The sequence below is a fragment of the Periplaneta americana genome, chromosome 8 (assembly GCF_040183065.1).
Source record: "Periplaneta americana isolate PAMFEO1 chromosome 8, P.americana_PAMFEO1_priV1, whole genome shotgun sequence".
NCBI classification, from domain to species: domain Eukaryota; kingdom Metazoa; phylum Arthropoda; class Insecta; order Blattodea; family Blattidae; genus Periplaneta; species Periplaneta americana.
Window position 1 is genome coordinate 741,238 of NC_091124.1, and position 26,936 is coordinate 768,173.

The 26,936-nt window shown below is 36.4% G+C and overlaps 1 protein-coding gene across 1 annotated transcript in view; it reads left to right on the forward strand.

The window, feature by feature from the left end:
* Window positions 1-26,936, forward strand: part of swi2 (Protein singed wings 2) — a 175,108-nt gene that overhangs the window by 65,625 nt on the left and 82,547 nt on the right. Inside the window, exons 2-4 of the mRNA XM_069832253.1 lie at window positions 2,200-2,355; window positions 11,262-11,418; window positions 15,821-15,980. Of these exons, the coding sequence (XP_069688354.1) occupies window positions 2,200-2,355; window positions 11,262-11,418; window positions 15,821-15,980 (473 nt within the window). The remainder of the gene's footprint in view (window positions 1-2,199; window positions 2,356-11,261; window positions 11,419-15,820; window positions 15,981-26,936) is intronic.

Consider the following 26,936-nt stretch of genomic DNA (forward strand, 5'->3'; position numbering starts at 1 on the left):
CCCTCCCATTTTTCTGCATTCTCTTCCCGAAGGTCTTTGTCGACTCTTCTTCCTCAGCCATGTCCTTAACCACTGTCTTCTTTTGCATCTTCTTCTCATTTACACTATTTTCTTCTATCCTTTTCCTTTGGCCTTTTTGTACTTTTGATCTTCTATATATTTCTTCTTCTTCTTCTTCTTCTTCTTCTTCTGCCTCTCATCTTATATATTTTCTTCTTCTTCTTCCTCCCTTAATCTTCTGTACTTTCTTCTTCTTCTGCCTCTCATCTTCTATATTTTCTTCTTCTTCTTTTGTCATTCATGTATTAGGCCCGTAACACACTTGAAGAGTTTTCGCTAGCGAGAAATGTGTTGCGAGAAGGAGGCGAAGAGCCTTCCTCCACACACTTGGCGAGTTCTCGCTATCACAGATCACACCTGCTATGATCAGCTATGCACTGCCTTCATGCAGAAAGCATTTTTCTGATTATAGTAATCACTCGTTGGGGGAAATATTATAGGTTATGTATTTACGTATATTGTCGTGCTTAAATATATAACCTGTAAGTATATTGTCGTACTTTACAAATTACGTACGAACGCCATGTTGAATCTGAGTATTCAGATGATGAGGAAATGGAGTTACATGAACATATCTTGTTAATGAAAAGAAAGAGTAGGCCTAAAATTAAAGCCAGAAATATCTGAAAATCACATTGTATCTCACGAAAATAAGGGCGAGTTTTGGACACTGATTTCGATTTGAATGATGATACTTTTAGGCGTTATTTCAGGTTCAATGGATCACAGTTTTTTGCTATTCATGATATGATAGAGGATTCTTTGCTATGTTTTGATTAAAATTATGTAAACTGTTAAGACATACAGATACATTATTTCAAATGTTTAATTAATACTATTGAATATCATCAAAATAAAATATAGCCCTATTTATTTTCATATCATCTGATATTTGTCTTCAGATTTCTTCTAGTTTCGTGTTTTTATAGTTTTCATCCCGTGGATCATATAAATAGGCTTACGGGTGACATCGTACAAGTTCGATAAGTTTCTGATTGCAATTATCGGCCATCTTTTCTCATTGTCAATAAAAACAAGACAATTCATCGTCACCTGTGATATTATTTCATCTTTTTCTACATTCAACTGTCATAAAGAGTATAAATGTCAAATATCTTTGATAAATGTGTCAAGAAAATTCGCTGAGCTACCGAGATTTTCGCCTCGAACGAGAAACTCTTCCAGTGTGTGGACGTCCATTTGAATCCATGTTACCAATCTTTGAATTTTCTCGCAACAAATTTCTCGCTAGCGAGTTCTTTTCAAGTGTGTAACGGGCTTTATTATCCTGGGGTAAGTACCAGTAAGGTAGTTGGGGATCGCAAGCTAAAGTCTCACCCAAAAAGTGGGCAGCGCCTTCAAAAAGTTTGGGAACCAGCGAGTTAGACAACGTAGTGTGTACTTCAGTCTTTTTACCCACAAATTTGGTCCCCCTAAAATAGGTACCAATTTTTACTCCATTTTCCCTTGGCCCAAAATTACAATATAAATGGAGTAAAATGATTTGCCGTGGAGATCAAAGCGCTACAAAATGAGGTTCCTGTGCTTATTCTTCTTTTACCATTCACTTTTTATACTTTCTTCTTCTTCTTCTTCTATCCCTCATCTCTATATTTTCTTCTTCCCCTATTCTTCATAGTATATAGGCTATTTTCTTCTTCTCCTGTTCATCATAGGGGAGAGTCGGTTAGTATCGGACATCGGGTAATATCGGACAGTGAGTTTCTTTCATCTACCACACGATGATAGTACCTGATTGACATGGTTACGTTTCTGTGATATCGCATAGAGAAACATAACCATGTCATTCAGGTACTACCATGTGGTGGTAGATGAAAGAAACGTACTGTCCGATATTACCCGATGTCCGATATTACCCCACTCTCCTCTATATATTTTCTTAATCTTGTATCCCTTACCGTCTCTGTATATTTTCTTCAACCCTTCTCCTGCAATTTGTATCGTCCTCCATGTTTTCCTTCTTCTTCATATTGTGAATCTCCTCGTTCGTCATTGTCTTCTAACATTTACCTTACTCCTTCATCTGATACTCCTCTTGGCACCTCTTTCCCCTACATATTTCTCCCCCTAACAAGACATCATCGGCGTCAGTCAGTTTGTTTCTTGCCCACAATGCAGATCCTGGACCTTGCTGTTGGGATGGATGATGATCGCTGCTGTATCTGCCTCATGTCCGACGGAAACGAAATGCAAGCGCCACTCCTTCGACTCTTCCAAGAATCTGAGGGTCACCTGCTCCGGGGGACTGCACGGCAAGTTCCTCACCGGCACGAGGTGAGTCATATTCATCAATATCACCACTGATCTGGACCAGCTATTTACCTTTTACCAGTATAAGTTGGATGTAGCCAGTATCATTCAATTTTTTTAATAATCGGTTCTCTCCGCTATTTTCCGCAAATTTCATAATTGTAATATAAATACTATATAAATAATGTAATATAAATAAGTGACTACTTAATAAGGAATATTCGATAATCGTTCTAATAGGTTAAGGGTGTTTGAGAATAAGGTGCTTAGGAAAATATTTGGGGCTAAGAGGGATGAAGTTACAGGAGAATGGAGAAAGTTACACAACGCAGAACTGCACGCATTGCATTCTTCACCTGACATAATTAGGAACATTACATCCAGACGTTTGAGATGGGCAGGGCATGTAGCATGTATGGGCGAATCCAGAACTGTATATAGAGTGTTAGTTGGGAGGCCGGAGGGAAAAAGACCTTTGGGGAGGCCGAGACGTAGGTGGGAGGATAATATTAAAATGGATTTGAGGGAGGTGGGATATGATGATAGAGACTGGATTAATCTTGCTCAGGATAGGGACCAATGGCGGGCTTATGTGAGGGCGGCAATGAACCTCCGGGTTCCTTAAAAGCAAATAAGTAGTAGTAGTAGTAGTAGTAGTAGTAGTAGTAGTAGTAGTAGTAGTAGCAGTAGTAGTAGTAGCAGTAGTAGCAGTAGTAGCAGTAGTAGTAGTAGTAGTAGTAGTAGTAGTAGTAGTAGCAGTAGCAGTAGTAGTAGTAGTAGTAGTAGTAGTAGTAGTAGTAGTAGTAGCAGTAGTAGCAGTAGTAGTAGTAGTAGTAGTAGTAGTAGTAGTAGTAGTAGATAATCGTTATAGACATAAGTGCAGCTTGTATACTTGTATCAAGTTCCTATAATTATTAATCTTAATAACTTAACAGTCAAAATAAAAAAAAAGTTACATAGTGAGTCATTCCATACAAAATTTTAAGAATATGCCAGCAATGCCATGAATGTTTTTGGGCTTTTAATATAATAATGTTATTATGAAAATGAATTAAACTGCCAACTATGGCCGCCATGTCATTAATATTTTAGTCATACGGATGACTGAAAAATGGGTGGCAGTTACATGTTATCCATTATTTAAAATATTCTAGACACCCTGTATGAAGTGTAATCGAAACTGAACAGACGCCATTGTAAACCTGAATAACCATATTTTAATACCTTAAAGACTAATCCGAATAATATCAAGGCGTGCTCATAAAAACGCCTCATTGAAAAAAAGAAATAGTTTTATATTCGAATGCAACAAATTGAATTCATGCGAATTTCATTCGTATTAAAGAAAATCTTATTCCTAATCCATCTCCCTAGTTTTATGACTTTATTTAAAAAAAAACCTGTGAATAATTAAATTAATAAAATTATTAATTTTTGTTCCGACGGCTGAAAATCGCTTGCTATGTGTGGCGGTCGTAGACTTCATAACGATGAGTAATCTCAAACGTCCGTCTCCCTGACCTTGACCGCGCAACATTCTGTACGGCGGGAGAGCCTACCTGCTGAGCTCCTTTGTTCTGGTGAGTTATTTTTATTAAAAACTGGCATGATATTTAAGTCTGCATTCTGAAATTTTCACAGTGATACCCTAAAGAATTAAACACATGTTTTTTAGTCTGTAAAAATGAATTGCAGTTTGTGTTCTATACTTCTTAAAATTATTTTACGGTGGGTAACTATTTAAAAAAATTATATATTTTTTCATTTTAAGGGCATTTATAAACAAAGCTCTCCTTTTTCAAATTGCATTAAAATCATTTTTCCATCTTCCTTTACATAGTAAGAAAACTTCAATGAATGAAACCGTGTTCTTTGTTAAACCAATATTTTAAATTCTGATTGCTATCAAACTATGAAAGATATAAATATAGTATTGCTTGAAATTCATATTCAGAACATACAAAATAACCTACTACAATATTTTTTTAACTTTTGAGACATCATGGTTCAAAAACATACTTTTTCTTGCATGGAATGACCCTAGTATAACTGTTTTAAATATATTTATATAATATTTGTTATGCATTTGTTACAAATACGAACGTTTTCGTCCTCTAGGGCATCATCAGGCGGTACACAACACTATCAAATGTTTTAAAACATCAAATGTAATATGTTGTGAAAAATATGTGCACAAATGCAATGAAGAGTGGATATGATAACTTTCAATCAAGTTAAACATTTTTACTGTGTTAATGCACAACAACCATTGTCTTATAAAATTGTCGATAAAAATGATGAATTAAAGTAAGTTAAAATCCTTAATGTTGTATTGGTATGAACACAACAGTTTAACAAATACCATAAATTATGACTATTTGTTACTGTTTGTACACGCGAAACCAATCTAGCATATTACTGAATGTAAAGTCCAACTTTCAAACAAGATCAAATACAGTTATACTATGTAACTTGTTTTTTTCATATTTTGATTGTTAAGTCATTAAGATTATTTTTATTTTACTTGGTTATTTAACGACGCTGTATCAACTACGAGGTTATTTAGCGTTGATGGAATTGATGACAGCGAGGTGCTATTTGGCGAGATGAGGCCGAGGATTCGCCATAGATTACCTGACATTTGCCTTATAGTTGGGGAAACCTCGGAAAAAACCCAACCAGGTAATCAGCCCAAGCGGGAATTGAACCCGAGCCCGATCGAAACTACGGATTGGCAGGCAAGCACCTTAGCAGACTAAGCTACGCCGGTGGCTCATTATGATTGATAATAAATTATAGAAACTTAATTTAAGTGTACACATGTTAATTGGCTTATCTGAAAATCAAAATAAATAAATCGTAAATTAATAAGCGCAGCTTCTGTTGTTACGATTTATTTATAGACGGAACATAAGAAGGTTTTTAGTTTATATCTTGGAGGAAGTATTAATGGACTCTCTTACCCCACCTGGTGGGGCAAATGCGTCCACTTCTAGTGTTTGCATTATTATTTTGTATTAAATAATGTAAAATGCATACACACTTTCGACCATTTAATTTACTGCAACAGACCTCAATTTGTAATTTGTGATGCTTTTCCGTATTTTAAATATTAAATTTTACCTTGTAAGTGCACTTTTACCTTAATATGTCTCACTTCCCCAGCCTCCCCTATATAGATCCTCCAAAACCTTCACCGTTCTAAGGTACCATCCCATATAATCAAATGTGACCAAACATATTATGTTGCGTGACCAGAGAAAAATGTTCATTTTAATGCTGTTTTCTCGACTATAAAATGCTAAACAGTTTCTTGAATAAAAGAAAGCTCCTTGCATAACAGTTATTGTCACATTGATCTGAAACTTCTCACAGAGGCCAATTATAAGCTGATAAATAAAATTTAATCAGCATTTTGATTAAATATTAAGTTCCTTCATATTGCACTTAGATTAAAATATGCTGTAGGGGAGAGTCGGGTAGTATCGGACATCGGGTAATATCGGACAGTGCGTTTCTTTCATCTACCACCATATGGTAGTACCTGAATGACATGGTTACGTTTCTCTATGCGACATCATAGATACGTAACCATGTCAATCAGATACTATCATCGTGTGGTAGATGAAAGAAGCTCACTGTCCGATATTACCCGATGTCCGATACTACCCGACTCTCCCCTAATGATAAATTCATTAAATTAAAAAAAATATATATTATGGCTCTCTATTTATAGTTAGCTCTAAATGCTAATTAATTTTTATTCCCGTGACTATTTTCAAATTTTTCAACAAACATGAAATAAACATTTTGAAAACTTTGTCGCAAGGAGCCTTCTTAGTGACGTCAATATGAAATATCTTTGAAAAATATAATTTCAAAACAATTAGCCATAATTGTGTACAGATGGTAGTATTGTAGACCTGTTTATGCAATTTAAAATTCATGAATTTTGGATGAAAATTGTAGAAGTTTTAAAACTCACATTAGTGTCCTCTTAACATCAGGCCCATATTTCGCACAGCACAGATTATAATTTCGGAACAAGTTGAGACTCCATGATATTTGCGACCGTTATAAAATTGTAACTAAGAATAATACAAATTCACCGAATTTCTTCAACCACAGCAATTTGTAGTAGCCTACATGCACCAGAAAAACCAAACAGCTTGCTGTCCGTCAGAATCTATCCCGAGCGTTACCATAGATACCGCACAACAATGCAGGTATACTTAATATGTCTATTGTGAACCATTTCAATAAATGTTTTCTTATGAACCGTAATTTTAATGCTCATGCCGCCATTTTTAAATCACCGGACACCAAGCTTTTAAATCTTTTCGCCTGTATAAAATTTCACTTTTATGAGAACGACATTTTTTGCACCTCTCTTCAAATTGCTCCAGGATAAATATTTTTATCTGATTGGTTTGGAATTCATACAGACCAGAATTTCGCTTTTGGTGTAACGTACAAACAAATCAAAGCCATTCTCATACTGAAATTTACAGATATAATAACATGATCTGCTGACAAGAAGTCAAAACGAGGATAGCAATGGCAAAGGAAGCTTTTAATAGAAAAAGGAGAATCTTCTGCGGACCTCTGGAAAAAAACTAAGGTAGAGAATAGTGAAGTGCTTTGTGTAGAGTGTAGCATTGTATGGGGCAGAAACATGGACATTACGACGAAGTGAAGAGAAGCGAACAGAATAATTTGAAATGTGGATATGGAGAAGGATGGAGCGTGTGAAGTGGACAGAGAATAAGAAATGAAGCTGTGTTGGAAAGATGGGTAAAGAAAGAATGATACTGAAACTGATCAGGAAGAGGAAAAAGAATTGGTTGGGTCACTGGTTGAGAAGAAACTGCCTACTGAAGGATGCACTGGAAGGAATGGTGAACGGGAGAAGAGTTCGGGGCAGAAGAAGATATCAGATGATAGACGACATTAAGATATATGGATCATATGAGGAGAAAAAGACGAAGGCAGAAAATAGGATAGATTGAAGAAAGCTGGGTTTGCAGTGAAAGACCTGCCCTTGGGCATGAATGAATGAATGAATGAATGAATTAATTAATTAATTAATGCGACTTTCCCTCCAACTGGACTTAAATTAATAAAAAAATTGTTTGACATAAATTATCTTTCTATCAACGAAAATAAAACCATAATTATTCCATTCTCATTATCTGAAAAATGTAACAAACCTCCTACATCTATATTAAGTATTACATTACATAATTCTGATTGTTGTCTTATACAGTGTAAATGTCCGATTATTAAAGAGTCCTCTGAAGTTAAGTATTTAGGCATAATTTTCGACAGTCATTTACAATGGAACCAACACATTAATTACCTTTGTAGTAAATTACGTAAAATAGTAGCCTATATTATTTTGTTTTATTGAGGAATTACTTGTCAACAAGTTTATTACGCACAATATATTTAACTTTATTTCAGTCGGTAATTATGTATGGAATTGTAGGATGGGGTAGCTCATTTAAATCCAATTTTAATTCACTTTATTTATTACAGAAGAAAATAATTAAAATATGTCTTCATAAACCTATTGATTTTCCATCTCAAAATTTGTTTCTAGACTTTAACGTACTTAACGTAAGACAAATTGATTATATTATATTAATAAAACTCATACATAAAAATCGAAATAATTTTGAATTGTATTCTCATAGTTATGAAACAAAAGATATGATTTCTTTAAGATTGTTTGAACCAAAATGCAACACTGTTACAGTATTTAATCATAGTAGTAATTTAGGCCCAAGAATATATAACAAATTTATATTTAAATATCCTAATCTTGTCAATTCTAATAGTTCTAGTATTAAATTTAAAAAGTTATGTATGGATTTTATGAAATTGAAAAATTGTAAATTTAAATTTATATACTATAATTGCACAGTAGACATAAGACAAATTGTATTGTATAATTATTAATTTCAATTCAGCAATCCGCCCCTGAGCACGAGTTCTACTCTTTCAGGGGCGAGCTATAGTTTTTCTGTATATATTATATTTTATGTTACAATTATTAGCAAAATAATAAATAAATAAATAAATAAATAAATAAGTAAATAAATAAATAAATAAATAAATAAATAAATAAATAAATAAATAAATAAATAAACTGATTTTCTTAACGTTTCGCATTTATCCACAATGCACACTGCCGTGGTTTTGTGTCACGCCCGCTAGGTGGCACGTTTTGTCGTTGCGATACTCTGACGGATAGGTGGCAGAACCATCGCAAAAGACTACGTCTGTTATATCAGGACAAGTCCTTTACGATTTGGAAGCATGCGATGGTGTTGGTGCTGTTTTCAGGATGGTTTGCAGAAAGGATATAAATGAAAGGAGATTATCATCACTTTTCTGTCTAGTTCTTACATTAACTTTCTACATTTCTTAACCGAGTTTGGTGAACCGCACAAACATTCAGCTGAAATAATAATAATAATAATAATAATAATAATAATAATAATAATAACAACAACAGAAAAATGACGGTAGAGCTCTCGCTTCTTTTACTAGAAGGGTGTGATCCCAAAAACGCTATGAAATGTTTCATATAAGATCTATTTATGCAACAAGTTACGAAATGATAGCGTTTTAAGCACGTGAAGTGAAGACTGTCCACCGAGATGGACAACACGGCGAGTGTTTAAAACGCTAGTTTCGCACATGTTTCATATAAGATTTTTTTAGACAGTCGCTCCAGAATCCCTAATGTATAGGGTGATTCGTTTGGGTATGGATAAAATAAAAATACCGTAAAACATTTACGACTGAACCTTATTTGTTGAAACTTTGTGCATACAACACTGAAAGATGGGAGATTCCTCAGAGCTCAACATGACCCCCATTGCGCACCCTGCACAACTCATAACGGTGATGCAATTCAGCCCATGTCCGTTGTAACATAAGAGGGGTGATTTGTTGAAAAGCTTGAGTAATTTTTACTCTCAGATCATCAATGTTCCCGGGTTTCTGTGAATAGACAATGTCTTTAACAAAACCCCACACGAAGAAGTCAGGAGGGGTTAAGATGTGGGGAGTTTGGGGACCAAGCCAAGAGATAGCTGCTTCTCGTACTGGGTTTCGCCTGCTACCTCTTGCATGTTTTTTTTTAACGCAGAAATTGTTTCTACAAATGTTCGATACCACAACATCATGGAATCGTATTTAGGTACATTACGCACACCATACTCACAACGAAATTCCCTTTGAACTCTTTTAACATTCTCAAATTTAGCATACCAAAGAACACATTGTGCCCGCTGTTGATTTGTAGTAGCCATTTTAATAATCTACGATTTTCATTTGTCCTTTCAGATTATGCATTGTTGATTGTCATATATGGAAACTCCCATCTTTTTATCATAATATAACCAGCTAGAAATTCTTCCTACTATCATAATAGCTTTATAATAATAAATCAATATTATCCATACCCAAACGGATCAGACTGTACTTATATTTTAAAGAGAATAAAACTGTTGATTCGTTCTCTCGCAATGGCGAACTTCTGATGTTAAAGACGAAAGAGTATTACATTCGTATGGAAAGAGATATATTTCACTGCCTTCGGATATGTAGTAGGCTTTGGTGATTGTTTTGCTGTTGTGAATATTTATAATAAATAAATAGTTGAAATTTATGTTTTCAGTATTTCTAATTAGCGTACTTATAAGTACTTTCAGGCACGGAAATTTGCTTTTAAGCAATCTAATTTACGTCTGCGGAAATCAATGACTTTTCGATACTAAAATGAGAATCGAAAAGTTGTCATTATAAGACTGTAGGCCTATACAAAAAAAATTTTATCTCGTAAAGGAGGTAAAACCGAGCAACATTTTTCATTGTAAACCCAGAATTCTCTAGGTTCTCCTATTTTCTGCCTTCTTCTTAGTCTCCGCATATGATCCATATAACGTTGTCTATTAGTTGATTTCTTCTCCCGCTCACCATTCCTCCAGTAGGCAGTTTCCTCTCAGCCAGTGACCCAGCCAATTCTTTTTCCTCTTCGTGATCAATTTCAGCATCATTCTTTCTTTTTTTTTATTGGGTTATTTTACGACGCTGTATCAACATCTAGGTTATTTAGCGTCTGAAGTCGACCTGGTTGGCGAGTTGGAATAGCGCTGGACTTCTATGCCCAAGGTTGCGGGTTCGATCCCGGGCCAGGTCGATGGCATTAAAGTGTGCTTAAATGCGACAGGCCCATGTCAGTAGATTTACTGGCATGTAAAAGAACTCCTGCGGGACAAAATTCCGGCACATCCGGCGACGCTGATACAACCTCTGCAGTTGCGAGCGTCGTTAAATAAAACATAACATTTTAGCGTGTGAATGAAATGAAGGTGATAATGCCGGTGAAATGAGTCCGGGGTCCAGCACCGAAAGTTACCCAGCATTTGCTCGTATTGGGTTGAGGGAAAACCCCGGAAAAAACCTCAACCAGATAACTTGCCCCGACCGGGAATCGAACCCGGGCCACCTGGTTTCGCAGCCAGACGCGCTGACCGTTACTCCACAGGTGTGGACTCATTCTTTCTTCACCCACTCTTTCTAACACAGCTTCATTTCTTATTCTGTCTGTCCATTTCACAAGTTCCATTGTTCTCCACATCCACAATTCAAATACTTCTAGTCGTTTCTGTTTACTTCGTTGTAATGTCCATGTTTCTGCCCCATACAATGCTACACTCCACACAAAGCACTTCACTAGTCTCTTCCTTAGTTATTTTTCCAGAGATCCGCAGATCCTCCTTTTTCTATTAAAACAGAATACTGTTTGATGATTCCATCATTTCAACAACAGCTTGCTAAGTCGACCAGATCAACACAAGCTGTGTTGCCAACAGACAGCCCTGTGTGAGCTACAGCCAGTGTACAATGTGTTGCAGGAAACAAGTGAAGGCCCTCACTCTGTGTCGCTGGCCCAACTCCACCTTCGACCCCAGGGACATCGAAAATCGCTTTCCGGAGTTGGTTAACCTGACCATTGAGGAAAGCGATATCACCAGAATCAAGGAGTTCAGCGACGAACTGGACGACCTCGAGGTAGGCTTTAACATTAACGACATCAGACAAGCACACATTCTCATGGGGGCAGATAAAGGGTTAAACTTTTTCTTCCACCATGTTAATAATGTCAAATCAAGTGCTTATACAAAGATTGGCCACTCGAGCGCAATTACGATGGCCGTCCAGAAAGTAAGTTCCTCTGGGGCCGTTTACATAAGGAAAACACAATTTCATGGAAAGATTTATCGGAACAGATACAGCTATTTTTCAACATATTCCCCACCGGAATTGAGACATTTGTCATACCGTCATACCACAGTCTAGTATATAGTCACAAAGCTTGAGATTATTTTTTGCATTTCTCGCGATAGTTGCTATCCGCTTGGAGCGCTGTGTGTACTAGGAACAATAGACTGTGCCACTGTCATCGTGATCAAATACAGGCCGCAAGGCAGACCATGTGACTCGCTTAATCCGATCATGAAAGGCGGCCTTTCAACCTTATAAATTAGTTGGAATGCATAAAGAGTATTTTTCTAAAATGTAGTATAATTGCATTAATAAAATTTAAAACAATGATTATGAGACACTTCAGACATAATTCACTTGCGAGCTAAGGTGTAATATTATTTTTGTTGTGAAAATTACGTTGTTCGTATGTGTAATACCTGCCTTTATTTCGATTAAATACTGCGACATTTTTGTACATTCATTTGTGCACGATTCAATAATTTTCAGTTGCACCGCACGGATATTTAGATATGTTGAAATTATAGGTATGTTTATTGTACCAATTCTTCAATATTCGCATTTATACATTATAGTTAAGCATAATGTCAGGTATGACACCCATCACATTCTATTTGTCTGTATTTTAATACTACAACTGAGTACTGAATTTTTGTATTTACCTACTACCTAAGAGACGAAGTAACACAATCGTATGTACACTAATTTCATAGGAGTTGTATTGGTAAATGTTTTGTCTAAAATTAAGGAAGGTAGACGTGCTAAATTAAAATCACAATATAAATTCTTTTTTATTAAACCTCAAAATAGCTTTCATTCTAAATTTAAAATGTTAATTCGAACAGATTATGTTAACATGTAAAATTCTCTTCACATTAAAATAACACAGTTTTGTAATTATTTCTGCAACATATTATGCAACAAGAAGTAAACGGAACTTATGGACACATCACACTAAATAAAGCTTAGCAATGATACGCAATAAAGTTATAATATAATATTTCACTGAGCTCCATACACTGAAATAGAAAACCCGAACAAACATTACGGCCTGGTCTAGATCGAAAAGGCATTGGCTGCGCCGTATTTCGCATTGTTGTGAAAAGTTCGTTATCGGTTGTAATAACTGTAAATGGCTAAAATACAATAATTTGAATAATAATATGGGACAAGGAGACGTTTGTAGTACTATAAATTGTAAGAAAAAGAGGTCAGAGTTATCCTTCTTCCGGAAGATCCAGGAAGATGAGTTTATAAAATATATTTTTATGAAAATAATATATAAACCTTATGCATTTCATATTTCAATAGTGGAAGGAAGGTGTTAATTTTTTTTTCAAAAGACACGATATCGAAAGTATACATTTTATCGTCTGCTAAGGAAAGGTTCTGTGATGCAAATCAAGCTTTAAGGGATAACTGCCTGTAAAGTTAATTTGAATAATTTCGAGGGAAAAATTGTTCCGAGGCCGGGTATCGAACCCGGGACCTTTGGTTAAACGTACCAATGCTCTCCCAACTGAGCTACCCGGGAACTCTACCCGACACCGATCCAATTTTTCCCTCTATATCCACAGACCTCAAAGTGGGCTGACAACTGTCAAGCAACCAACATTAAGTGCACACTTAACTCTGTGTGGCTTAAATTGTGGTTTTCTGTTACGTACAGTGACGTGTATTATGCAAATCAAGCTTTAAGGAATAACTCCCTGTAAAGTTAATTTGAATAATTTCGAGGGAAAAATTGTTCCAGGGCCAGACATCGAACCCGGGACCTTTGATGATGCGATAGTAGCGATCCTGGTGGTTAGCAACTATCTATGGATGCATATTTATTAACAGGGAACGGATTTATATGGACTAAAAATATATGAAATATGTAAATATATATGTAGTTATTTTTACCAAAATATGGAATTAAATATGGATTTTTACCAAAATATGGAATTAAATATGGACTTAAAATTATAAAAAAATGACTATGTACGTTAAATATTGGTACATTTTAATCAAACTAAACAAAAAATATAATGGACGTACCTTATCTTCCAATGTAGTTTCAACAAAACACAATTTTTATTGTCTGTTACCATAACAATAGGTTACAAACATTTCTTTCAAGTGCTGAAAAGTGAATCTTCTTCTATTGTCTCTGAGGATAGATTTATACTGACTAAAAGAGCGTTCGACGTCACAAGAAGTAACTGGTACATAATTCAATTTCACAATGTCTGCTGGGGATAAGTCCAAGTTAATCTTCACTGTTGATTCACCACTCATCACAGCAACAACCTTTTGTAGTTCTTCATATCCAGGGTTTTTTGAAAGTACAGTGTCCACCTTAGCTCTTACTGCATCTGCAACTTTACCTCTACCACGATTCAGTTGTTCCACAGTACTATTTATAATTTCAAAACTTTCAGATAGTGAAAGGTGCCTATTTTGGAGACTTTTGAGCGTTTTTATGATGCATGAAAATGTATGCTGAATGTGAGCTAAGTCATTCTTCACACTTATGTCACAGGTAACTGTTTTCGCAGTATCAATTGAGACTGCATCTTCAGAGTCCAATGCAAGGAGAACATTGTTAATAGAGTCTATATGTTCGGCATAATATTCAACTGCTTCTAGCCATGTACCCCATCTAGTTAAAATTGGCTTTGGTGGCAATGGAATTTCAGGGTACATTTCTTTCAACACGTTAACTCTACTGGGAGCTTTGAGAAATACTTTTTTCACTGATGAAATCAACAAATCTACTTTAGGGAAATTGTCTCTGACCACTTCTGCCACACGATGAAATGCATGCGCCACACAAGTAAAATGAGTCAATTTAGGATATACAACAGATAATGCTTGTCCAGCTTTGACCATATAAGGGGCAGCATCGCTAATAAAGAATAACACATTATCGTACATAATACCCTTTGGCCACAGGATACCCATAGCTTCGTTGAACAGTTTAACTATAGTTTTGTTATTGCACTTTTCTAGAACATCACAATGTAAAAGAATTCGTTCAGAATATTGTTCACTTAACAAACCGATAACTACATTACCAACAAGTCTACCTTCTTTGTCGGGAGTCTCATCAATGGAAACCCAAATTGAACTATCTTTAATTTCATCTCTTATCTTCTGTATTGTCTCATCGTAGATGGATGGAGCATACGTCTTCCTAAGTGTTGACTCATCCGGGATTGTATGTTGAGTATATTTTTCAAGGAATTCCCTGAAGACCTTATTCTTTAGTTTGTAGAGAGGAATATCAGCAGAGATGAGAGAACGGCACAGGTCGATGTTAAACTCAGATCTTAAATTCGATGTTGTTGGTTGTGTTAAAAACAATTGTCTCTGCTTGGAATTTAGTTGTTTGTTGGCCTGATGTTTACTAGTTGTAATGTGTTGTTGCACCAGGAACTTTTGTGTAGATGATACTGCACACTGACACAAATTACAAAATAATATTTTATTATCAGTTGATAAACCATCTTCTTTAAATTCTGAAATGTAACTTGTTAGTTTTGATTTTAAATTGACTGAATGACGTACTTTTGGCATATTTACCGTCTTTATAGTATGATTTACAAAACTGAACCTATGTGTACTCTGACTGGCATTTAACTGTTGAGCTGCACAACTGAAGTCCGTTAAAAATTTTAAATTAAATTAATACAGTTTTGTAACTTACTTTCCCATTGTTGATAGGACTGCTAATTTTCAAATAACTCTGATGTTAAAGGGATTACTGAACATGTGTTTAAATCTCTATTGTTGAAATGTATTTTTAAAAGTTAATGGAATTTTGTTTTGTTTTATTGTTAAACCTAATATAATATGGACTGTTTTATATGAAATATGGAAAATATATGGAAATTAACGAAAATATGTACTAAACTCTAAAATATGGAAAATAAAAGTAGGATTTTTCAACCCTACACATTGTGAAACATAAAGATAATGCAAAATATAAATTATATTAGCTTTATAAGTAAATATGTATTTACATATAAATCCTTTCCCTGTTTATTAAGTATTGAGCTTCGTGACTGTAAATACTAGACTGTGGTCATACATTTAATGACATCGTTTAGATTTTTTAAGTTCTGTGGTGGAATTATGTGTCTGACATAATATGCAAGGTAGTTAGCATAGCGAATTTTTAGTGGACTGAAACGCCTTCTTCCAGGAGCTGATCCTGGCCGGTCTGGGACTGGAGGAGGTCGCTCCGTCCACCTTCACCGAGCTCAAGAAGCTGCGCGTGCTGGACCTGCGGAATAACAGCCTCAACCATGTGCAGAGGGAGACTCTGTCCACCTTGGCAGACCTTCAGGAGATCTACTTGTCCGGTGAGTTTACCTTGAAAATACATTTCTGCTGTGTTTTAGTTTTCTATTTAACGACCACGGATTTGCTAATGTATTACAGTGTGCAGAAAAACGTCTATTAGAAGGTTATGTAATAAGTAGACCTCGGACTTTTAGGTCCGAAAAATCTTAAATTAGGTACCTAAAATAGGTTCTATCACAAATCAAAATAGGTTCTTACTTACTTACAAATGGCTTTTAAGGAACCCGAAGGTTCATTGCCGCCCTCACATAAGCCCGCCATTGGTCCCTATCCTGTGCAAGATTAATCCAGTCTCTATCATCATACCCCACCTCCCTCAAATCCATTTTAATGTTATCCTCCCATCTACGTCTCGGCCTCCCTAAAGGTCTTTTTCCCTCCGGTCTCCCAACTAACACTCTATATGCATTTCTGGATTCGCCCATACGTGCTACATGCCCTGCCCATCTCAAACGTCTGGATTTTAAGTTCTCAATTAGTCAGGTGAAGAATACAATGCGTGCAGTTCTGCGTTGTGTAACTTTCTCCATTCTCCTGTAACTTCATCCCTCTTAGCCCCAAATATTTTCCTAAGCACCTTATTCTCAAACACCCTTAACCTATGTCCCTCTCTCAAAGTGAGAGTCCAAGTTTCACAACCATACAGAACAACCGGTAATATAACTGTTTTATAAATTCTAACTTTCAAATTTTTGGACAGCAGACTAGATGATAAGAGCTTCTCAACCGAATAATAACAGGCATTTCCCATATTTATTCTGCGTTTAATTTCCTCCCGAGTATCATTTATATTTGTTACTGTTGCTGCCAGGTATTTGAATTTTTCCACCTCTTCGAAGGATAAATCTTCAATTTTTATATTTCCATTTCGTAGAATATTCTGGTCACGAGACAGATATCAATGAAAATTTTATTGGGGGATTTCAACGCTAAAGTAGGACGGGAGGATATTTTTAGACCAACTATTGGAAAAGAGAGCCTACACGCAATTAGTAGTGACAATGGAATTAGATTAGTCAACTTTGCCACATCGAAAAATTTAATTGTCAAAATAGGTTCTAAAATTACAAAAATAGGTGAACAAAAAATTACATTATTTCATTTCCCATTGCAAATTAGCCGAAACATTTGACATTATTTCATTCTACATGTCCATAATTAGAGCCAGCGTAAACAACTAACACCTTTTCTAAGTTTTCCATTGAGAAACTGCATCGCTTCTCAGATAACATCATCTTGTATGCCGAAAATAAGCGTTCCACATCAACTGATGACACCAGTGCATATTTAAATGTTGGTATTAGATGCAAGGGAACAGCACATTCATGTTCAGGTGTTTTTCCAGCCAAGATGTCAGCAACTGTGCAGAGAACTGTCAGTTCTGGGTTTTTTTGAAGCACTGATTTGAGTTTTTCAGAAACTTTTTCACCAACATAACCAGGAACCAAGCTGATTTTTTCTGTCACCTCTTCTGTCAATCCCAGTTGCGTGTAGACCGGTTTGTCTGAAGACTCTAGAGCATTAATAATGGGGACCAGAAATACATAATGTGACTTGATGAATGCAATATCCCGGGCAATGTTGGGTCCTGCAGAAGTTTTTTAGCTGAAGTAATGCGCACTGCATCCTCCCCCAGTTTCAAAACAAAGTTCTTAATGTCCTCCAAATGCTTGCTGTAATATTCCACGGCCTGTAACCATGTTCCCCATCGGGTAAGAATAGGTTCTGGTGGAAGTGGCACATTGGGAAGTTGCTCTCGAAATAATTGAATCCTCGTAGGTGCTTTAATAAAAACTTTTTTAATTGTGGAAAACAGCTTATTCACTTGTGGATATTCAAGTTACGCAATTCATGGCATTGGCAAGACAAGTAATATGGAGCAAGGCAGGGTAAAATACTTTTGTGCGAGATCGTGCGTATTTGCTTGTTTTCCGCACAGAACCAATACGCGGTAAGTGTGAAATACCACATTCAGTATTCCCAACGTAACACACATAACAATTTCCCTCTTCTTACCGCTTAAGCGCGACATTCATTTTACTGCGTTAGGCTTTTAACATATTATTTTTAGAGACGTTTAACATAGTAATAATTATAAATTGGAAACTTACCACTGCAATTTCACCTAAATTGCAATGTTAATTATTGTTTTTAAATATTTGCAAAAATTAAGTAAATTCTACTACTCCACGAAAGCTATTGTTTTCCTGATACAAGTAACATTAAGGAAGCCGTGAAAAAATCAACAAGACTCCAGATGCCGATGTTATTACTGCAATATGTTATATAAATAATATTTTCAAAATATTAAAATGAAAAATAAATCATTACATAACCTTACCGTTTGTTTTAAATTCGCATTTATAGACTGGGGGAAAAAAGACAGACGTATATCACGGCCTGCTGGAGTATAGTAAACACAGAAAACATTTTATAGCAACAATGTTGAAGAAAGATATTTTGGTTTTCCGAACTTGCCGCCATTAAACAGAAACCAAGATGGAGATTTCATTGCAACTAATTAGAAATTCGTCTTTCAGGTATGTAATAAACGATCTTCGCACAAAATAATGTACGATACACGAGTGGTATGTTTGTTTTCATGTTCTCGGAAATTAAAAAAGCTCAACTACGTTTCGCTTTTTCAATCTTTTCCTCGACCATGAAAACGTCAACATACCGCTCTTGTAACGCATATTACTATTAAGTAATTTAACGGCAGCAATCATGTAGGGGCTGCATCAGTGTAGATTACTAGCTCTTTGTTTTCATCTAGATTGTTGAGGTAAATCTCACACTGTGATGAATAGAGGAGACGAACTATGCTGCGATTGTTGTCAAGGCACGACTGACATACAGAATTACACAGCGTTTCCATATTACCAACTGTAGAAATTGGAAAGTGTAAAATTAGATAAAAATAGTTTCAAACATGAAATTAGGTATTTTTAGGTTGTATAGGAACACCATTTTCGAACATATATGTCCATAATTCGTATATATAGGCCTACAACTTTTCTTTTGCATATATCATGAGGAACAAAATAGGTTTTTACCTAAAATCCGAGGTCTAGTAATAAGTAAGCGTACAAGGAAATCGACACGCTTCCGCAATCACAGAGTCTGGTAATTCTTTTTCGGATGAGGGCATTTCAGTTTATTCCCCGGTTCTGCACCAGACAGAATGAAAATGGAAACGTTCTTCGCCTGCATTTTGCTGTTTCGCAACAATTTGAATTCCTTTATCTTACTACAAAGAATTAAACCAGAAAGATGCACTGTCACCTCTACTTTTTAAGTTCGCTCTAGAGTATGCCATTAGAAAAGTTCAGGATAACAGAGAGGGTTTGGAATTGAACGGGTTACATCAGCTGCTTGTCTATGCGGATGACGTGAATATGTTAGCAGAAAATCCACAAACGATTAGGGAAAACACGGGAATTTTACTGGAAGCAAGTAAAGAGATAGGTTTGGAAGTAAATCCCGAAAAGACAAAGTATATGATTATGTCTCGTGACCAGAATATTGTACGAAATGGAAATATAAAAATTGGAAATTTATCTTTTGAAGAGGTGGAGAAGTTCAAATATCTTGGAGCAACAGTAACAAATATAAATGATACTCGGGAGGAAATTAAACACAGAATAAATATGGGAAATGCCTGTTATTATTCGGTTGAGAAGCTTTTATCATCCAGTCTGCTGTCAAAAATCTGAAAGTTAGAATTTATAAAACAGTTATATTACCGGTTGTTCTTTATGGTTGAGAAACTTGGACTCTCACTTTGAGAGAGGAAGAGAGGTTAAGAGTTTTTGAGAATAAGGTTCTTAGGAAAATATTTGGGGCTAAGAGGGATGAAGTTACAGGAGAATGAAGAAAGTTACACAACGCAGAGCTGCACGCATTATATTCTTCACCTGACATAATTAGGAAGATTAAATCCAGACGTTTGAGATGGGCAGGGCATGTAGCACGTATGGGCGAATCCAGAAATGCATATAGAGTGTTAGTTGGGAGGCCGGCGGGAAAAAGACCTTTGGGGAGGCCAAGAAGTAGATGGGAGGATAATATTAAAATGGTTTTGAGGGAGGTGGGATATGATTGTAGAGACTGGATTAATCTTACTCAGGATAGGACCAATGGCGGGCTTATGTGAGGGCGGCAATGAACCTTCGGGTTCCTTAAAAGCCAGTAAGTAAGTAAGTAAGTAAGTAAGTAGGCCTACTACAAAAAATTAACTTTACAGTTTTATTGGTTATCTCGTGACTTTGTGAATTGCACAAATTTGTGTTCACTGACTGTACGATACTCAATATATCAATAATAATAAAGGAGGGAGGTAAAGTGCAATGTGTAGGCCTACATGAGGTGTTGTTATCGTTGAAGTGTTGCGATTTATTAAACATTTCTCTGAGTATTATTTTCATGTACTGCTGAGTAACGGTTCGTCCGGTAATAATAATTATACGTAGATGCTGTGAGAAAATCGTCTGTGTTACAAATTGCTGCTTACAGATCCATAAGTTCCTCTTTTATCTTCTCTTTGGAAACACTACGGCGAATTCCCCGAGGTTAATTGCATAAACGGGCTTTGAAGTGTAAGGTTAAAGGAACAGCCACCCTGCAGTCTCGTGGGCGGATGAATATAGTGCCAAGCCGACTGGAAAACAGTTCCTCTCTTCGCGAAATTAATGTGTTAGATGTTAATGGGAATGTAATTTATTCCCTCGATTATTGTGCTGCAAGCGATGTTCTCTTGTTCCATCTCATTAGCCATGCACTCAAGAACTTGTTTGTTTTTGGAATAGCAATGTTTCTTTCTATTTTCCGATATTTAAAAATTAACATTTTATTTTCATAGTGAGAGTTCTTTTAACCTAGAACGTTTTTCTGCGTACCACCTACCACTCGGGAAAAATTGTAGCAAAAATTACAAAATTTCCCTTTATGGAAGCTGCTTCGATACCATTTGCAATGCAAAATTATTTAAAGAATTTCATTTGTTCATTCATGGCCCAGGTTATGTCTCTGCTAAGACATTGATCAAATGGAAGCCTATGCGTATTATGTTACCGTATCCATCCTCATTTGTTTTTATATTTTAAGAGGTTATATACATCGTAGCATTTCCTGAAAGAAAGCGCCCAGCCATCCAGAATGTCGTTTGTTTATATAGGCAATTCCAACAATAAGGAAGACATATTAATTAATAAATGAATAATGTATTTTGATGCTTCTTTATTTCAGTGATTTATATCTTTATCCAAGGGGGCCGTGTTAAAAACAATTGCTGTAGATCTGTGATTTCGGTATCAGATGGGCTTGGAAGAGATTCACGTGAAACGTTTTTTAAGGTTACGAAATATTAAACTTAAATTATTATTAACACACAAATGGAGATGGCGGTGATCAATAAATACAGAGAGTATAAAGACACAAATAGTTAATTTAACATAATCTTATTCTAAAGTACTTCGGCCTAACCGTGGTATTAACTTCTCAATGAATCCAATTCTCTGTAATGACATATTCATTACATTTCAAACTCATTGATGTGTGAATCGTTTCGACTATCAATTGCATTGTTGTCTGCAGACTAGGCCGCATGGAATGAGGAAGCGATTATGAAGTAGTTAACGAGAAGGCTGCGCCTTGTTAAATTTAAATGCGGGGAGTATGAAGACAGAAATGAAAAGAAATATCAAACTTTTATTTCAAATCCCAAACACCCTTACAATCCCAACCATGCTCACAATAACATCATACTGTATTGGTCCGTTCTGCGTCCTATATGCAATTTATGGTCTGAGTAGCATTCGCGAATCAAATGCTGACAGGTGGACCATCCTGCCTCAGTCCTGAAGAGCCACGTCCTATCCTCAAACGAGTACCCGATAATCTTCAAGGTTTGGAAGGAAAGCCCTTAAATTCTGTACCACCATCGCATCTTCGTACTGTCCTTAAAGACTTCACCGAAGATGATAGTTGAAATTAATGGGATATGGAAAGTGTTGATGGAATGAAAGATTGAACTGGGGTACCCCGAGAAAAACTTTCTGAAATTGTCCACACCTGTGGAGTAACGGTTAGCGCGTCTAGCCGCGAAACCAGGTGGCCCGGGTTCGATTCCCGGTCGGAGCAAGTTACCTGGTTGAGGTTTTTTCCCAATACGAGCAAATGCTGGGTAACTTTCAGTGCTGGACCCCGGACTCATTTCACCGGCATTATCACCTTCATTTCATTCAGACGCTAAATAGCCTAAGCTGTTGAAAAAGCGTCGTAAAATAACCTACTAAAAAAACACAAATTCCATCACCACAGGAATCGAACCCGGAGCCTCTGTGTAAAATAACAGCTCGGGATCATTAAATACGAGCAAATAATACGGGTTATATCGTCAGAATCTTTAGTTTTATCTATTATAACACTTATCCACTTTTAGATATACTGCCACAAATTGACAACACTATTAAAAGCTATGTAAGCTGTCACACTTCACTTGCACTCATGCGTTGCACTTGCATGCAGCTCGTAGTGTTTGCTCGTTCATGATTTATTAACACTCAAAGATAGACATTGCCATGGCAACCACTATTAACCTGACGTCAGATAAGCTATGATAAGCACAACCTTCTTTAATCCTTAAATCAAGCTACAGGGTGATCTGTTTGGGAAGATATAAAATAAAGACGCTGTAAGATGAAAACTGTTGCTATTTATTTTGTGCAATGGGTTTAAGCTCCCTATATATAATAATTTTAAATATTTATTAGAAAAATAAAAATGACAACATGAGCTAAGTAACTTGCAAATACATTCTAGTGGTATGGGAATTTGCCCACATTAAACCTGAACATGCCACAATTCATAACGTGAGGCTTATTCCTCCCATGTGTGACGTAAGTAACATTTGAGTGGTAGTTTAAAAAAAATGAGAAATTCTTCTCTTTGAAATCATCCATGTCCCTGGGTCGCTGTGCATAGACATCGTTCTTCATAAAACATCAAACAAAGAAATCTAGTGGCGTCAGATCTGTAGAATTTGGTCGCCATGTAATTTGCCACCACAACTTCACCAGTTGATACGTACGTACGTACGTACATACATACGTACGTACATACATACATACATACATACATACATACATACATGCATGCATGCATACATACATACATATATACATACAAAAGTGTTCTGCCCCAGGGCAGGTCTTTCACTGTAAACCCAGCTTTCTTCAATATTTCCTATTTTCTGCCTTCCTCTTAGTCTCCTCATATGATCCATATATCTTAATGTCGTCTATCATCTGATATCTTCTTCTGCCCCGAACTCTTCTCCCGTTCACCATTCCTTCCAATACATCCTTCAGTAGGCAGTTTCTTCTCAGCCATTGACCCCAACAAAAATTCCTTTTCCTCTTCCTGATCAGTTTCAGCATCATTCTTTCTTCACCCACTGTTTTCAACACGGCTTCATTTCTTATTCTATCTGTCCATTTAACACGTTCCATTCTTCTCCATATCCACATTTCAAATGCTTCTAGTCGCTTCTCTTCACTTCGTCGTAATATCCACATTTCTGCCCCATACAGTGCCACACTCCACACAAAGCATTTCACCAGTCTCGTAGTTCTTTCTCCAGAGGTCCGCAGAAGATGCTCCTTTTTTATTAAAAGCTTCCTATGCCATTGCTATCCTCCTTTTGCCTTCCTGGCAGCAGCTCATGTACATCATGTTCAGCTCTCTGAACATCATACTTAAGTCTACGTAAAGATAAATTTTTGGTCCTACAGAATATGTCTGTTACGCTAACAATGATTACTATTAGAGGAGAAAAATTCGCTCCGGCGCCGGGAATCGAACTCAGTTCCTTGGTTGTACGTCCCGAGTTCTCTAACCACTGAGCTACGCCGAAGTTCAATCAGGCCACAAAAGGAAAAAAACACTAGAAGAGAGGGATTCGATCCGGTGCTGAACTTCGGCGTAGCTCAGTGGTTAGAGCACTTAGTACGTAGAACCAAAGACTCGAGTTCGATCCCCGGCTCCGAAGCAAATTTTTCTGCTCTAATAATAATAATAATAATAATAATAATAATAATAATAATAATAATAATAATAATGTCTCACATTTCAAGGATGCAGGAGGACAGGATACCATATAAGTTTTGGAAATATAAACCTCGGGGAAGAAGAAATATTGGAAGACCAGCCGAAAGATGGATGGACCAATTTCAGTAGCTGCTACAGGAATCAATTTCCTAATACATGAAGGATGATGATGATGATGATCATGATAATAATACTTTTTGTTGTTGTTGTTGGTAACTCTATAGCATCTATTAGATTCCTTATGGTTGTGCTAACAGATGGAGTTACTTGTCAACAATGTGACGCTGAAACGTGTGTTCAGGTTACTGCCCAGCGACAGTCCTGATGTATTTTTATATTTGTGATGATTGGTTAATTAATATTAACCCGCCACACTCACAATCACACTCACATTCATACAAATTTCCAGACTCTACCCATAGACACCCAGGGAATTCCTCTTCTTCAAGAAAAATTCACCAAGAGCCGAGCCCGGGAATCGAACCCGGGACCTCCTGATCTGGAAGCCAGCAATAATACTTAAGGTTAAAACGACATTGAAAAGATGTCACTCTTTCAAATTTTGCAAAGAACAACATACATTTCGATGGTTGCCTTTAGTAGACGGTGTTTTGTTTATTCAGTCGTTGCTAAGTGACGATATATACCCATAGATCCTAAAACACACGGTATGACCACAGAATTCTTAAAGCGTGTGTGATCAAACTTAACGAAAGGAAAACATTATATAGAAACTAAACTTTTATATCATTCCTGATATAATTTTTTAGAGATTTTATTTCATATTTTCACAAACCGAACAGGATGTATTATGTACAAAAATGTATGCTTATGAGAGAGGTATTATTATTATTATTATTATTATTATTATTATTATTATTATTATTACTAGTCCAAAGCTGTGTGTAATGAAAAAGTGACCCAGTTCGGAGCTACGCCTTCCAGACGGCTGGCTGTAGCGCCTCTGCGGGGATTCCTCGTGATTGGCTTCCATTTCTCGCCTAGCGGGAAGTCGTGGAATCGAGGCTAGCCTATTACGCGCGGACTCTTCCTGTAAATTAGTTTTCGCATCTCGAATAAAAACACGGCATAGACTTTAAGAGCGGATAGATTCGATCTCGCTTATCCACGTGTTAAAACGAGAAGCTTTGTGCGTTGGGACCTACTTGGAGTTGTTGGTTCAGTGTCATGTACGCACTAACGTGGAATATGCCTCAGAAATTTGGTCTTCCACTTGTAAATTACATACTACATCAAATTTAAAAAAATTCAAAAGTTTTTAATTGGTTATTTAAGGACGCTGTATCAACTGCTAGGTTATTTAGTGGTGATACAGAGATTGTATTTGTCTACATGAGGCCGAGGATTCGCCATAGATTACCTGACATTCGCCAACCAGGTAATCAGCCTAAGCAGGAATCGAATCGCTCCCGAGCTCAACTCCGAATCGACAGGCAAGCGCCTTAGCCGACTGAGCTACGTCGGTGGCCTATTTAAGATATTCCGCGGTCTGCTGGATAATAGCGAAATAATGTATTGTCACAAATCCAGCTTAACGCTCGAACATCACATTTGAGAAAAGGCAATTATTACACTACAGAAAATCAGACACCTCATCACAAAAGAATTAACCACTGTTAAAAATGTGTTCTAAATTTAATGAATGGGATATAGATTTCGACATTTCCTGTTGCGTCTGTCGTTCATAATCAGATTAGCATTTCCAGAAACATCAGAAAAAATAGAAAACACTCAGCATTCGTATAATTTCAAGGGAAAAATTGTTCCGGGGCCGGGTATCGATCCCGGGACCTCTGGTTGGACGTACCAGCGCTCCACCACTGAGCTACCCGGGAACTCCACCCGACGCCGTCTCAACTTTTCCCTTTATATCCACACAACTCGCGTGGGCTGACGAAACGCCAGAGACCCACATCGAGTGCACACAATCTCTGTGTGACTTGGAATTGTGGTTTTCTGTTAACGAACACAGTAACTTAAAAACAAAACTTAAGTAAGATAATAATATTGTTATTAAAAATCAAATATTTTTGTACTTATTAGCCCAGTGGGGTTGGGTCTTTTTCATATACTTAATGGCGATGTAGTGTAGATATTGATATGTGTCATTGTCTTCAGTATTGGCTCGAGAGAGCGCAAAAATTACAGTTCCTAAGGAAAGACCAAAAGGTATTACTTACTGATAAAATAAGAGGCCTAGAAAATTTTGTAGTCTCCAGATCATTTCAGCAAGATCTCTTAGTAGGATAAAATGATTTTACGCTCTACATTTCAAGTTCTACATGCAGTAGCTATACGAAAATGCTATTGTTCGAAAGCTTAGCAAACCTTACATTTTTTTAACTTTTGCCTACAATCCACAATTACCTGAAATAGCTACTGCTATCGTCCTGACATTGATACTTGCGTTTTCGCGTTGAAACTCAAAAACTGAAGTTGGATAGGTTCATGATAAAGTATCTGGCCTAAAAAAATCCATTCAGAGGGAGTATGTTTCATTATTATGGAAGCAAATAACTATCAAAAAGACAAGTATTCTTCATTGAAAATAAATCTGAAAAATTTTTATTTGAACGTCTAACGAACTTAGTTTGCAGCAGCATTTGCTGCACAAGCCACTAGTCTGTATTTATATCAGAGATACACATAATGAACTCTATCACTTTTTTAATTTGGGTGTGTTTCATCAACACTTCTGAACATATCCGCCCAGACTTCATCTATATGTAGTGATTTAAGAATTTACTTCAATTTGTTTTTTTTTTTTTTTGTCTTTAAGTTTTAAATACGGCACAAAAACATGTCCCGAAAACTTCTTTCGGGAC